This window comes from Oryctolagus cuniculus, chromosome 13, assembly GCF_051225735.1.
Source record: "Oryctolagus cuniculus isolate XC-2025 breed Fujian yellow rabbit chromosome 13, ASM5122573v1, whole genome shotgun sequence".
Classification (NCBI taxonomy): Eukaryota; Metazoa; Chordata; class Mammalia; order Lagomorpha; family Leporidae; genus Oryctolagus; species Oryctolagus cuniculus.
In genome coordinates, this window is record NC_142879.1 from 72,738,109 (window position 1) to 72,753,172 (window position 15,064).

General features: G+C 41.1%; 1 protein-coding gene across 11 annotated transcripts in view; it reads right to left on the reverse strand.

The window, feature by feature from the left end:
- CELF2 (CUGBP Elav-like family member 2) overlaps positions 1-15,064 on the reverse strand; it is a 939,267-nt gene that overhangs the window by 595,044 nt on the left and 329,159 nt on the right. For 3 of the 11 annotated variants that reach the window (XM_070055754.2, XM_070055758.2, XM_017347667.4), the window contains exon 1: positions 5,951-6,499. The exons of 2 other annotated variants lie outside the window; for them this stretch is intronic. In XM_070055754.2, coding sequence (XP_069911855.1) covers positions 5,951-6,003 — 53 coding nt within the window. In that variant the 5' untranslated portion in view covers positions 6,004-6,499. Of the gene's footprint in view, positions 1-5,950; positions 6,500-15,064 lie in introns of those variants that run through there. 6 more of the 11 variants (XM_089311773.1, XM_070055735.2, XM_070055741.2 and 3 more) reach the window with 4 other exon arrangements.

A 15,064-nucleotide genomic window follows, 5' to 3' on the forward strand; every position in this document is an offset into this window, starting at 1 on the left:
CCTATTGCCTGTTATTGTAAATAAAGTTTTATTGGATCACAGCCAAGCTAAGTTGTGTAAATTACATCTCTGGCTGTTTTTATGCTACAACAGCAGACTTGAGTAGCTGCAACAGAGATTGTAAGGCCAGCAAAACCTGATGTATTTACTGTCTGGCACTTTATAGAAGTTTGCCAGCCTCTGCTCTAGATCATTCCCTTGTCTAGAAGGAATGAAATGGACTTAAATAATAGATGCATTTCATATCCCCAGAAAGAATATTTAAATATTCCATGTTACAAAATCAGATTCTTTCCTGACTGGCGCAGAAACAATGAATGGAAGATAAAATTGCAAACTGTGAGTTAGGAGTTATTAATTCATTAGTTAATTAATTTCACACAATGCTACTGTGGGAAATATTGGAGTCAGAATGTGAACAGAACATACAAGCCTATGCTCCTGCCTATTGTAAAGTTGGATGACGGAGACAAGCAGTGATCATCTCATTCATTCATTCGTTGTGTGTCTCTTGCCAGGAAATATTTTTTTAAATGTGTATTTATTTGAAATATAGAGAAACAGAGACAGACATATATGGACAGAGAGACCTTCTATCTGCTGATTTACTTCCTAAATGCCTATAACAGCTGGGGCTGAGCCAGCCTGAAGCCAATAGGGAGGAACTCAGTCTGGATCTCCCACATGGATGGCAGGACCCAAGTACTTGAGCCATCACTTTGCTGCCTCACAGGCTGTACATTAGCAGGATACTTAAATTGGTAGTGGAATTGAGACTGAAACCCAGCTACTCCAATATGGGATGTGGGTATCTCATGTGTGTGTCTTTTTTTTTTTTTTTTTTTTTTTTTTTTTTTTTTTTTGACAGGCAGAGTGGACAGTGAGAGAGACAGAGAGAAAGGTCTTCCTTTTTCCGTTGGTTCACCCCCAATGGCTGCTGCGGCCGGCGCACCGCGCTGATCTGAAGGCAGGAGCCAGGTGCTTCCTCCTGGTCTCCCATGCGGGTGCAGGGCCCAAGGACTTGGGCCATCCTCCACTGCACTCCCGGGCCACAGCAGAGAGCTGGACAGGAAGAGGAGCAACCGGGACAGAATCTGGCGCCCCGACCGGGAATAGAACCGGTGTGCCAGCACCGCAGGCGGAGGATTAGCCTATTGAGCTGCAGCGCCAGCCGTGTGTGTGTCTGAACTGTTGTGACAAATGTCCACCTGAGGAAATTTATTAGATACTGAGTATACACCAGTTAAATACACAAACTATGCAATTCTAATGGAGGAGAGAAATAACTAATAAATATATACATGCTTGTATTCATATAACAGGAATTGGCAGCAGTGCTGTGAAAATATTAGTTATACCACATTAAATTGACATTTTTATCATTAAAAATAGCTGAATGCTGGCAATTTCCTATGGCCATCCTATCAGGAGATAAGATAGACAGTGACTTTTGGATGACTTTAAATTGAGGGATTGGAGAAGGCCTCATTGAGGAGATGATATATGAGCTAAGACTTGAATGACTTGCAAATGGTTAAGGGAAGATTTCCAGGAAGGAAGAGGGAGCGGCTAACACAAATAAAGACCCAACAAACTTGGCTGTGGTTTTGAGGGAGGGAGGGAAAGACCAGTATGCTGCTAGCATAGGTTGTGAGAAAATAAGGAGCAGACATGGCTGGAGAGGCAACAAGGTTTATATCATATGAGATCTGGTAGAATAGCATGAGGATATTGGCTTTCATTCTAAGAGTAAAGGATTTTAAGCAGAAAAGTCCCGTGATCTGATTTATGACTTCTGAAATGTTTGTATTCCTCCTGTGTGCAAAACAGACATTAAGAGTGCAAGAGTTGGAACAGGGAGACTAATTGGGAAGTAGAATGATGTTCTGAGCAAAGGGAGATGTTAGCAACAGAAGGCAGAGAAAAGTGGAGAGAGTCCAAAGGTGTTTAGGAGTTAAATAAAGAATTATTGGCCATAGTTTGCATATAAAGTAAGACGATGCCTGGCTTTCCAATTGGAGTATCTGGCTGGATAGTGGTATGACTCACAAGCCCTATTAGAACCAACAAAGAGTGGAAGAGAGCAGCATAGAGTGTTTGCAGCCTGTTGAGCTTGAGACATCATTAAGGTATACAATCACCTCTGTGGATAAGTCTGGGAGCTCTGAGGAGAGGTCTGAGCTGAGCCACCTTAAATCATGTTAAGAGAGACGAGAACAGAAGTGAAAACAGTGGACAGATCCCTCATACTAGAAGAGAGAGTTAGAACAGAAGGGGGGTGACAACAGCTTACACCACAGAGATCTATGACTTCATCTCATCACTTCATGTCCTGGCTCAACTCCCTCCTCTCTGAGCAGAAGAATTACCAGATTTGGAATGTTTTAAAGCCCCCCTTGAAGGTGATGCAGGGGCTGGACAGGGACAAAGAGAGGCCAGGTATTCAGCCCTCCTCTTCCTGTTTAATTCCCTCACTGTGGACATTTTTCCCACAGGTTATATCAATGAGCATGAAATAATCAATGAGCATGAAATATATCAATGAGCATGATCGCTTCTCAGCCTTTCAAGGAACATGAAATCCTGTACTATCATAATATCAGGGTTTTTTGCTTTATTCTTTTACTCATTGATGTACTACATGTTATTTTTTCCTCCTTCTGTGTACTAAGAACACTTTTTCTTGACTCAGCTTATTTGGATTCTCTTCTTTGAATGAAACTGTAGTGTTTGTGCTTTCCCAGTGGTCAAAAGGGGAATCTTAATGTTGAAAATTGTTGGCTTGTCTTCTGGTGCAAATTAGGTTTCTTCTACATCCCTGCAGGTTGACAGCAATTAAAACATATCCAAGAGCACTATTTCCACTTTAGGTTTTCCCTGTGACCTGAAGATGTACCCTGAAAACAGATTTTTTTTTTTTTTTTTAAGATTCACTTATTTACTTGAAAGGCAGAGTTACAGAGAGGCAGAGGCAGAGAGAGGGAGAGAGATCTTCCATCCACTGGTTCACTCCTCAGATGGCAGCAATGGCTGGAGCTGAGCTGATCTGAAGCCAGGAGCCAGAAGCTTCTTCCAGGTCTCCCACGCGAGTACAGGGGCCCAAGGACTTGGGCCATCTTCCACTGCTTTCCCAGGCCACAGCAGAGAGCTGGATTGGAAGTGGAATAGCAGGACTTGAATTGGTGCCCGTATGGGATGACAGGACTGCAGGGGCGGCTTTACCTGCTACATCACAGTGCCAGCCCCATAAACAGATATCTTGAACACTAAATTGTGGTGTAAACAGATTTGAAAATCAGCTGTACTTATGTACTTTCCAGGAGCCAGCAGGTTTGGCGGAACTCTAGACTACATTCTTGGGCCAAACACCTGAAAATATTCCAGGTTATAAGGGTATGCAAGCCTTTCCACCTTTTAATATACTTTATATATCAAATGTTCTTCTGTTAACCAGACAAGAGCACTTCCAAATGTTTTTCTTTACTGGAATAGGATCTCTCATCCCATTCTCTGGATTTCTAGAGCATTTGATTGACATAACTTGTATCACAGACAACACGGTAAAGCATTAGGGCACATATCTCATTTTCCTGCATGATTACCCATTTATAAGCTGGTTGCATATCTTTGCTTCTCCCATATATTACAGACAGAGACATAAGGTTGGTGTATTTCAGTAGATCAAAATTTGCCAAAAGGATGCCTCAGTGTAAAAAAATAAGGAGTTTAAAATGCAATTCAGAGGCAAGCATCCCTACCTACCCACTAACATTCACATTCCTTATCTAAGAGCCTGGGTTCAGGTCCTAGTTCCAGCTCTGGATTCCAGCTTCCTGCTATTGTAGACCTTGGGAGGTGGTAGGTAATGACCCAAGTAGCTGGGACCCTGTCATCCATGTGGGAGACCCATACTGTAGTCCTCATTTTAGGCTCCTGGCTTCAGGTTAGTTCAAAATGCCTTGGCCATTTGCAGGCATTTTGAGACTGAACCAACAGACAGGAGCTGTCTGCCTACCTATCGATTTGTCTTCCATCTCTGCCTCTCAAATTAAAAAAAATAAATAAATTCATAAATGCTATCCCTTTGTTATTTCATGCTTGAGGGAAGGATTATAGGCGGTTAAAAAGCTGATGGGATAAGCTTGCCAGGAAGAGGTGTGGACAGAATGAACTTGGTGTAGCCAAAGTAGTCCATGTAAAAATGTATGTTTATCTTTCTCAGCTCTTGCCAGTCCAAATTTGTAACGCTTTATTTTAAATATAAATAAACTTCATTTAGATTGAGGCCACCTTTATGGGAAAGGTAACATTATCACAAGTTTTGAAATGAGTTAAGACAGGCTCATTATCTTAAAGAGGCCTTCAGAGGGCTACTTTTTTAAAATTTGTGACTGTAGTCACACACATTCTTAGAGTTAGTGCTTGCTTTATCCACTTGTGCAATAATGTTGAGTTAATCACTGGAACATTTTTTTAAAAAAACTCTTAAGAGATATTTCAGTTTAACAAACAGGTTAGTAATCCAGTTAAAAGAAAAGGAGACTGAAGTTTATTCTAATACTATACACAAGAATATACACACAAGTATTTTACCGTTTCTCAATAAAAATAAAGTTTAAACATGCAAACAGAAGAAAAATCTACTGAAAGACTCATAAAAGTGTTTGGAACTTTTCATGTAGAAATCCTGGGAATTATTTAATGGAAGTAACACACTATACACACAAAGATGTTCTTTCAGTTGTTAATATAAAATCAAGGACTGGGAGCAATCTAAATTTAGTAAACAACATAGTCAACATAAAGTGCTTTTAGCTATTAAAAGTATGGCTATAAAAGGAAGGCATAAACATGGAAATTTGCTTAAAGTGTTAACTGGAAGAAGAGCATATTATATAATTGTATATATTACATGATATGTCACATGCATATGTGAAAAGTTCTAGAAAGATGCAATTATTTTAAAAAGAATGGATATTGGATTATTTTTTCATTTCTATAATGTTTTCACAAATAATAAATTCAGACAAACATTGGGGCTGAATTCATGAAAAGGAAATAAGGAATTAATTAACTAATAATTGAGAAATGTCATTAAAAAAAGAGGTCCTAGGCTCAAACACCCCTACTCATTTATATTCTTTCTTTGGGTTCCGTTCTAAATCCTGTGGGACCACGCTTTGGGGTAGTTATTTGGAAAACATAACACTGTGTAGACTCACTTTTCAACAAAAATCCTGCCGTTTAACATCTCTATATCTTAAAAATTGTCTAAAAATGCTTTCACTAGGAAATCCCACTTGGAGTGAAGTAAATCGACCCACTCGAGGGTTCACGAACCTGCCCATTTTCAGCTCCTGGGTTCTAATTTTTCCGTGCGCCTCTGAGAGATGAAGAGGTCAGAGTTCACCGTTAAAGGAGCATTCAGCGAAGGGTGTCATTTCAATTCTACAAGCTCGTTTTCTTAAGGTCACTGAACTTTCCCAGCTCAGAGCTGACGGTGAGGGCCAGGAGCAGAGGTCAAGGGAGGAAAGACTCTGTCCCCCCGCCCCCATCGCCGTCTCATTTCTCAAAAAGTTCACTTTTCTATCTGAAGTCCCACAAAGTTGGACACATTCCGTCTCAAGTGTCCCCCTGAAACCCACGAAATTAAGAGGAGGAGCGGGCGCTCTGAGCCCTCAGCCAAGGGTGGGTTGGGGTCAGTCAGGCGGGACCCTCAGGAGGAGGAAGGCAGTGACACCTGGACCCCGGGAAGTGCACACACACGCGCGCGCACGCCTTTCTACAGCCGCTCCAGGGAGCTTCCACGTCAAAACCGCCGGACCCCGCGGCCACCTGTACCACCCGGGGCATCGCAGCCAACATCCCGCACTGCTGCCCAGGGCTGCGGGGCGGGAGCCCGGCGGCGGCTGACCCGCCGACGTGCGCAGAGAAAGCAAAGCAGGCCTACCTTAAAACTTTCCAGTCTCTGAGGGGATCCAAGTCTGAGATTAAGGAGACCATGGTCTAGAGAGCGGGCTCAGGGCGGATCCTCCGAGGGAGAGGAGGAGGAGGGGGCCGGGGCCGGGGCGGCCCGGGACGCGAAGGCGGCTTGGCGGCGGCGCGGGCCGAGCGGGAGGGCGCCCCGCGCGGCTCTCGCTCCTCCCGGGAGCGCTGAGCGCGGGCCCTGGCTTCCCGCCACCCCCGCCCCGGGCCTCGCGCTCCGTCGCTTTTCCCCCGGTCTCCTCAGCACCTTCCCAAGCCCTCGTCCGCGGCCGCCACGGATCACGGTTGACCTTTTTTTGCAGCCCACTTTATTCCGAGCACATTGCTCGGCTAAATCTCTCTTTATTAACACCGTCCTCCTCGGCTTTCAGTGGGAACAAACACAGCTCAAGCCCGAAGCCTGCAGAGTTTACCCGCAATCCTTGACAGAGGACTGCGGGGCTGCGCGCCTAGCCTCCTTGGGGGTCTTCCTCCTGCCCTGCAGACCCGGATTTCCCCGCCCTGTCCGAAGACCCGCTCGGCTGCCGGCTTCCCTGTTTTACGTTTTTTTTATTTATTTATTTATTTATTTTCCTCGTGGCTTAGGTTCTGGGACTCTGACATCAGCCTCTGAGCTTCCCTCAGAGGCTGTAGCTATATTACTGCTAGGCGTTATTGTTTTAAAAATAAGTTGGAGCCTGGCTGTTAAGGAGCTTGAATTTACTGTGTGTTTTGGGGTAGATTTCTTTTTCTTCCTCCCTTCCTCCCTTCTTCCTTTTTCCTTCTTCCTCCTTCCTTCCTTTCTCTCTCTCTCTCTCATTTTTGCTACAGTTCTTCCTCGTTTCTATTTTTCTTTTTCTGTTCTGTTCCAATCTTTTTCCCCCTCCCCTGCCTTTCTTTCTTGCCTTCTTTATTTTTCTCTTCCCCTGGCTCCCTCTCTTTGTTTCCTCTCTTGTGTTTTAAAATAGTGTGAAAGGAGAAGTGTGTAAATCCCTCTAAACACTGAGAGAAAAGGGTGTGCTTTGTCCTTTATGTAAAACCAAACATCCTTTTGGGAACCATCTGAAACTTTGCAGAACACATGTTAAAAACCACCCGGGGCAGTGTTGTTTGCCCAGAGTGTCCCTCCTTGGTCTTCTTATTCCTCCCATGGGTTTTTTGGTGCCTGTGTGGATTTCTTAATTTTCAATAATCATTGTCTCTTAAACCTGGGCCTCTTTTTACTGGAGAGTTCTGGTACCAGCAAAGTTCTCTGCAGCCAAAGTTCTTCCTTGTGTCCCCCCAGGGTGGTGGAATCAGGGCATCTTAAACCTTCTAACCCAGCGTCTGCACCGTGTCATGCAGATGATCAACATTTTGGTCATAGCTGTGTGAGTCATGACCTTTACTGGATATTCTTTAATATCAAATTTCTCTTTTTCTTACGCTTATTTTTAAAGGATTTTTTAAAATAAAATATTATTGCTATAAATAGAAAACGAGCTTCCCTGGTCTTTGGTAGACAGCACCTTAAGCGAACAACTACGTAGGCAACTTAAGCCAACAGCTACCTAGACACACAGAACAGCTGAAGGCTCTTGGCGGCGGTTTCAACTTAAGCCAACAGCTACCTAGACACACAGAACAGCTGAAGGCTCTTGGCGGCGGTTTCGAGAGTCAGAGGCTATTAAAGATCAGCCACACCTGTACCAGCCAGAGACCTTCCCCCAGAAGGAATGGTAAAGATTCAATGAGAACAGGGTGTGTTCAGTGTTCTTCACGGTCCTCACTACCTGAGGTCTTCAGCCATGAGGAAGGTCCCACTTTCTTGCCTTCAGCCATGAGGAAGGTCCCACTTTCTTGCCTTTTGTCGGAACCCACAATGAAAGAGACTCTCTGTTCTTTCCTGGGTGTCTCCAGAAAAGAAACAACTTTTAGAAGCGTGCTGTTGAGGTTTCTGTTTTAATCAGAAGGTTCTGGTTATTCCCTATGCTTCTCACAACATTTTACTTTATTATTTTTTTAAATATTTATTTATTTATTCGCAAGGCAGAGCTACAAAGAGGCAGAGACAGAGAGAGGTCTTCCATCTGCTGGTTCATTCATTCCCCAGATGGCCACAATGGCCAGAGCCCGAATTGAAACCAGGAGCCAGGAGCTTCCCCCAGGGTCTCCCACGCAGGTGCAGGGGCCCAAGGACCTGGACTATCCTCTACTGCTTTCCCAGGCCACAGCAGAGTTGGATGGGAAATGGAGCAGCTGGGACTCAAACCAGTATCCAAAAGGGATCCAACACTGCAGGCGGCAGCTTTACTCGCTACACCACAGTACCAGCCCCTTTTACAGTATTTTAAAGCCATTCCCTTTTGCTCTCTTCTCCATGGATCCCAGGGATCTTAAAATAGGCAGAAACCCCTGTTTAGACTTGTTTCCTCTTTTACAGTCTTACTTACTTTCCTTAATGGCTACGAACGACCCTCTTCAGAAGTGCAACCATCTTAAGGCTTAAAATAAAAGAGAATTCCATACCTTGTACAAAAATCATTGGCTCTCTGGGCTTTATGCTTCTTCCTGGGCTGTATTTGTTGTTCCAATGTGAATTTTGGGCCATAGCACAATCACGTGTAAACATTTACATAACACTTTTTAATCCCCAAGTGCTTCACAAAATATGGGTGATAATAATAGCTTTTATAGTGGGTGTACCTCCAAAAGGGCTCAGAGTGCTTAGGTAATTAATAAATGTTTTACTCTTTAGAAAACTGGCAAGAGAAAAGCAAAGGATGATAATGAAATTGATACTGCAACTAGAAAGACGTCATCCTTGTCACTAACCCATTGCATTACCTAGGTTCAGGTCTTGTAAGGGGAGGGAGGTGAGTCTTAACACTTGGAGTTTAGGGTTAATGGGTAACAAGGATAGGGACTTGGCTGCTTTTGGTCAAAGGACATACCCATACTCAAACATTATGGAATGATATTTTAAAGCAACAGTTTTCTTAAAAAATTTTTTCAAGACAATAAATAGAAATTTTCCTTCAAATAATCCCTTGCACCAAGCCTAGGAACAGAAACAAATAATAGCCAAAGTTTATTACCAGGTATAGGGAACTGTTCTCATTTCATTAGGTATACTTACTCATTTCTTGAAACAAAATTTTTTGTGAGGTAACTCATCAATAGCACCTCCATTTTGTTCATGTAAATGAGGGCATGTAGGCATGGCAAAACTCAATAACTGGCCTGCTCTTCCAGGATATTGTACTTAGAAGGTACATTTATAGAGCAACCACTGCCTGGCACTCCCTCTTCCCCAGTGTTACACCCAGCTGGAGGAATCTGCTCAGGGGTGGAATCGGTTGAGGGTGAGTAATGCGGATTGCATGGTCTCACGCTGGCACTCTTAAGGCACCACAGAGAAACCCAAGAATTCAGGAGGCCATGACTTGAAGCCCTCGTCCTCAAAGTCTTTGGAGACGAAGGAGGCAAATGATCTTTCAAAGGATGTATTGAATTAAAAAAAAATTAGTATCTTGCTGTTCTCTTTCTTAATTTTGTGGCCCAAGTGTTTTCATGTATTATATGCATCAATGTCATGGTCTTACTGTAAATTGTTTTCTTCCCTTTCCTGTAAGTATTCCATTCCTGATTATAGTGGGTTATACCAAATGGGGTCATTTCCTACTAAGAAACAGGCTATAAGAATTATAATTCATGTTCAACTATGAGTAGCTTACTAAAAAACAATAAAAATGTTGCCCTCATCAAAACCAGCCAGTTATCCATCTATAACACAAAAAGACAACAATAAAACCAAAAGTTAAGTTCAACTTTAGAAAACTTGGGGCCCCAAATATGAAAATATAATTTATCCCATGTAACTGTATGAATTATAAGATTTCATTTTTTGTGCTCTTTTTCTCAATTTTGATAAATTTACCCCTTTACATCAAGTCATTTTGTTTTTCCTTATGGTTCTATAATTGTCAGTTCTCTGTGGAGTTCCCTGTTAAAATAGAATTCAATCCACATAAGCAATCTTTATGATCATTTACTTTTTTTTTTTTTTTTTTGTCAGACAGAGTGGACAGTGAGAGAGAGAGACAGAGAGAAAGGTCTGCCTTTTTCCTTTGGTTCACCCCTTAATGGCCACTGTGGCCAGCGCGCTGATCCAAAGCCAGGAGCCAGGTGCCTCTCCTGGTCTCCCATGCGGGTGCAGGGCCCAAGCACTTGGGCCATCCTCCACTGCACTCCCGGGCCACAGCAGAGAGCTGGACTGGAAGAGGAGCAACTGGGACAGAATCCGGTGCCCTGACAGGGACTAGAACCTGGGGTGCTGGTGCCGCAGGCGGAGGATTAGCTTAGTGAGTCACAGTGCCAGCCTATGATCATTTACTTTTACCAGCAATAACAATCACTGTTCACATTTCATATAACTAAAACTTCTGTGGTATCCTCTCTTTTTCTTTTGATTTCTTTGATAAAGAAACCAAACTACAACCCAATTCCAAACAGCAAGAAGCCCCACTGTTTGTACCTCTATCATCCATGCATACAAGACCCTATGAGCCTATGGTTTCCACATGTGTTGTGACGAGAGTCATGTGGGAAGCACATGGAAATACAGTCTCAGCCAGGAGACCACAGCAAGAGCCAAGGAATCTGCGTTGCCCACTAAGCCCTGGGAAATGTTGATATAGAAGGTTAGAGTCAGCAAGCAGAACATTTACCCTGGTTACATAACATCCCAGGTGGGTGTTCATATCATTAGACAATATTGGGAACAAAGACAAAAAACTGTGGAAGCTCATTATAATACAGGATTACTTCAAAAGGCCCTTGGAAAGTGGAATTAACAGATACAGGCATTTTGGTTCATAAAATTTTTAATAAATCTCTTAATTCCATTTCCACAAACTTTTGAGAACACGCTTCTATGTTAGGAGTAGAAAGCCTACAGGAGTCATAAGTTGCCCAAAGAAAGAAAAATAAAAGCATTCACCATTAGCTGTAAGTTAAACTGTTTAATCAGGTTTCAGAAAGTATGATGTTTCATCAAGTTTCTCTCCCAAAAAATGTCTAGTTAATTTTCTGATTTTCTACTAGTTTTTTTTTTTTTTTTTTTTGATGCTCTGCTGGAGAGGAAACACAAAATTTTCTTTTTTTTTTCCCACTCCATCCTTGTTTGTTTCCATTTCTGATAAATTACTGTCTCTTCCTAGGGTTTTGGTGATCCTAATTATTTTTTTTAAACTTTGTTTTGTTTTAGAAAGACTTGCTTCAAACTTCTTTGTTCCTCATTCTGTTCCTTTCTGATATTCTTTCTGCTGGTCCCTGCCTTCTCTTCTATTAGCCAGCCAGCTCTTTCTGCTCAAGTGGGTCAAGTCTCTCTCTCCTTTTCAGAAAGTGGAATGACTAACTGGAAATACATGCGCTGCTGTAAAAGAAGCTCTTCTGGTCTTGATGTGCCAAAGTGTTAAAGCTGGCAGAAGGAGGGACCCAGGAAGCTCTGCCACTTGTTCTTGACCCTGGAAATAGAACCCAACTTTACATGCTCTCTATAGCAAACCACAGTGTTGCAATGATGACAGCCAAAGGTTACCAGATAACATACAGTGTGCTCTATTAAAGTTGGATTTCAGAGAAAAAATGAATAATTTTTTGATTATAAGCATGTTCTAAAATAATGCATGGACTATACTTATATTATTTGCTTTTTAACTGAAATTCAGTTTTAAATGTGTATCCTGTGTTTTTATTTGCCAAATCTGCAATCTTCTGCTAAATGGATTTTTAAATAAAAGTACCATCACTGTGATGATTGTTTTTCATTTATGGGTGTCCTAAAGTTACCCTTGATGCCATTGAATAGCCATCAAAATACATTTATTTGTTTTTATTTTTTTAAAGATTTATTTATTTATTTTAAAAGAGTTAACAGAGAAAGGAGAGAGAGAGAGAGAGAGAGATCTTCCCATTCACTGGTTCACTCCCCAGATGGCCACAATGGCCAGTGTTGGGCTAGACAGGAGCCAGGAGCTTCATCAGGGTCTCCCAATGGGTGGCAGGGGCCCAAACACTTGGGCCATCTTCTGCTGCTTTCCCAGGTCATTAGCAGGGTGCTGGATCGGAAGTGGAACAGCTGGGAATTGAACCAGTATCCAAATGGGATGCTGGTGTTGCAGTGGGGGGGTAGTTTCACTGCCAAGCCACAATGCCAGCCCCCATTTACTGATTTTTACAGTCTTTTATTATATTTGTCATTACCAGCCAAATAAAAAACCACATTTGAAGCTCCTTTTTAAACAAAGCAGTAACCCTAGTAAAGTACACCTGAATCTTCAAATATTAGAAATTGGAGAATTCCATGTAGTCTTTTTTCCCTAGGATTGTCTGGTTAAATGAATTTTTAAGGGTTGGTAACACTGACATGTTGAGAAGCACTGAAGCTGATGTTTTTTGAAATGTGGGGGCATCTCTATACCATATTTTATACAGAGGGAATTGGCAGTTAACACAGCCGCTGAATTTTCTTGTTTTTGTAACAAGCATTAGCTCACGAAATAAAAGAAATCTGCACCTGAATAGTTAACCAGGAATCTTCAGTTACATAAAACGTGTATGGCACATATCTTCGCTTTAATGATGTCTACAGGGACAAACTTCCAAAGATAGCTTTTTTTTTCTTTATTTTTTTTAGATAAACGAATGTACCTTTAATGGAATTTCAAGTGCTTTCCTGTTTCGCTCACAACACCTGATACAATGAAAAGCCTATGAACAAAGATATGTGTTTTGGTGTTCCATCAATGACTTAAGAATTGCTATTATGGGATACTTCATAAACTAAAAAAATAATAATTCTAAAAGGCCTCTAAAGAAACAGCTTCAAAACCTGCTAAGTATAGCGAAAGACCCAATGTGTTATTCAGTGCCCACATGTGAACTAAATTTTCCACCAGTGCTCAGGCCCTCTTAACAATTGGTCAGGAATGCTTTTTCATTGGGATTTCTGGTCAGCTGAGCAAGAGGGAATGAGACTGGGGGAGGGGAGTCTTGGGTTTTTGCCAGGCATATTTTTAAAGTGAGAAAGGAAAGGAGAGGAGACTGCTTTTCATGCCATTCAAAGGAATCACAGGCCAAATTTGGTACATACAGTAGAAAAAAAAAATAGAGCTTTAACTCTTGTACTGCCGCAGAAGATGAGGTGTTCAAAGCTGTGCAATGTTCTTTTTAATTTTCAGTCTGTCTTTGTCAGCACCTTTGTTGGCAATCACCAACAGGGACAATGGAATTGCCCCAAGGAAAGATGTGCCCTTCAGACAGTCTCCATATAATAGGCCAGGGAATAAATCCAGAACATGGATCTTAAAATATTTTTGGTTTTGCTTTCTTTAAAAGGCTGCTTTAGATGCCTCTGAATTTTGTGCATTTAAAAACAGGACTCCTTACCGGTTTTTAAGGGGGAAATCTGAGTTTTAGAGGAAAGCCAGACACAATTGCCAAGTTGCCAGTCAATGAAACAATGCCAACATCTGCTCAGAGCAAAGGACTGCCGAACCCAGAAGACTGCCCTTGAATCACAAAGAGAGGAAAGTAAGTCTTGTGTTATTATCCCTGGAAAAGGAAAACTGTATCCCAGCAGATCTAAGCAGAATTAAAGTGTGCAACAAATTCACTTGAAGACAGAGATCTAAAAACTTATTAACTTGTTAGATTATTTCGAATTGGTAACCACAACAAACAAAAATATGGATTGCTGGTTGGTTGATTGATTCTATAAAATGTTTATTTAGCAATCAAAAGATCCACTTAGCCTGCCAAAGCATTTCCCCTTGTGTCTATTACGTAAGGCAGTGCTTCCCACTGTGGTAAGGGACTTTGCTTCTTCTATCCTTCCTTCCTCTCTTTCTTTATTCAAAATTTCCAGTGCATTGCAGATTAAGGCTTATTGTAATATATAAAGAAATTGAACTAGACAAAATAAACAAAGCCAATTCATCAAAATACAAACTCCTGTAACATTATTTGATTAAGAACTATACAAACAATGCTGTTAAAATGCTATGCATTTCTAAACTCTTAGTTCTGGTTGTTGTAAACGGAAATAAACTATCCACAAACCAGTACCAGTCTGCTGTCTATCATCTGGGGAACCCTGAAGGAAATAATTTAATAGCATTAAGAAAACAATTTATAGAGACTTATAAAAGAGTAGTTTGAGGCTGTCTGCAATGTAAGGTGGAACTATATCCATTTATTCTGTGATGAAAATAAAAAAAAATATTGAACTATTAAGAAATGAAAACATTCAGTCAATGACCTTACCAGCCACCTGATGCCAACAGTTCCTAAAGTCACAATTCAACATGAAATTTAAAACTTATTTATAAAGTATATGAAGGTCATAAAAGTGGGGACTTGAGGCTGATGGAAAATGTGTCTTGGCAACTCAATTGGCTGAGTTGGAGATTTGGTCACTGTGCCTCAGTTCCAAGTAGATTCCCTAATTCCTATTTTATTTTACGCTAAAGAGAAGAAAACAATAACTCAGCTGCCAGTTTGTTCATGTGAGATATCTCAGTAGATGAAAATCCAAAACCCTAAAATTTATTTAGATCATGAATGTTTGTAAGATTTAACTTCTGCTTGTGAAATTAAACATTTTTTCAGATCATTAACCAAAGGAAACACAGTTTACACTTAGAAGGACCTATAAGTGAAAATAGAGAAGAAACAACATATAACATAAAAATGTTAACATACGTATATATGTGCATACACATATATGTATATGTACATATATGTGTATGCACATATATACATATACATAACATATGTATCAGGCTCTGTTCTAAAGGTTTTACAAACTTTAACTTACTAAACTCTCCCAGCAATCTACCAATAAACTCTATTTTGATCTTCATTTCACAGATGAGGGGATTAAAGAACAGAGTCAATGATTTTCATAGTTAGCAGGTGGCCTGGTTTCAGTCACACTGCTATTCCTTATATAAGGAGCATCTTTAATGGACAACAAGCATAGAGCAAAGTATTTTAAAAACTGTAAATGTAACACAACTGGACAATTAAAATGAATGATCATTGTGATTTAAATAAT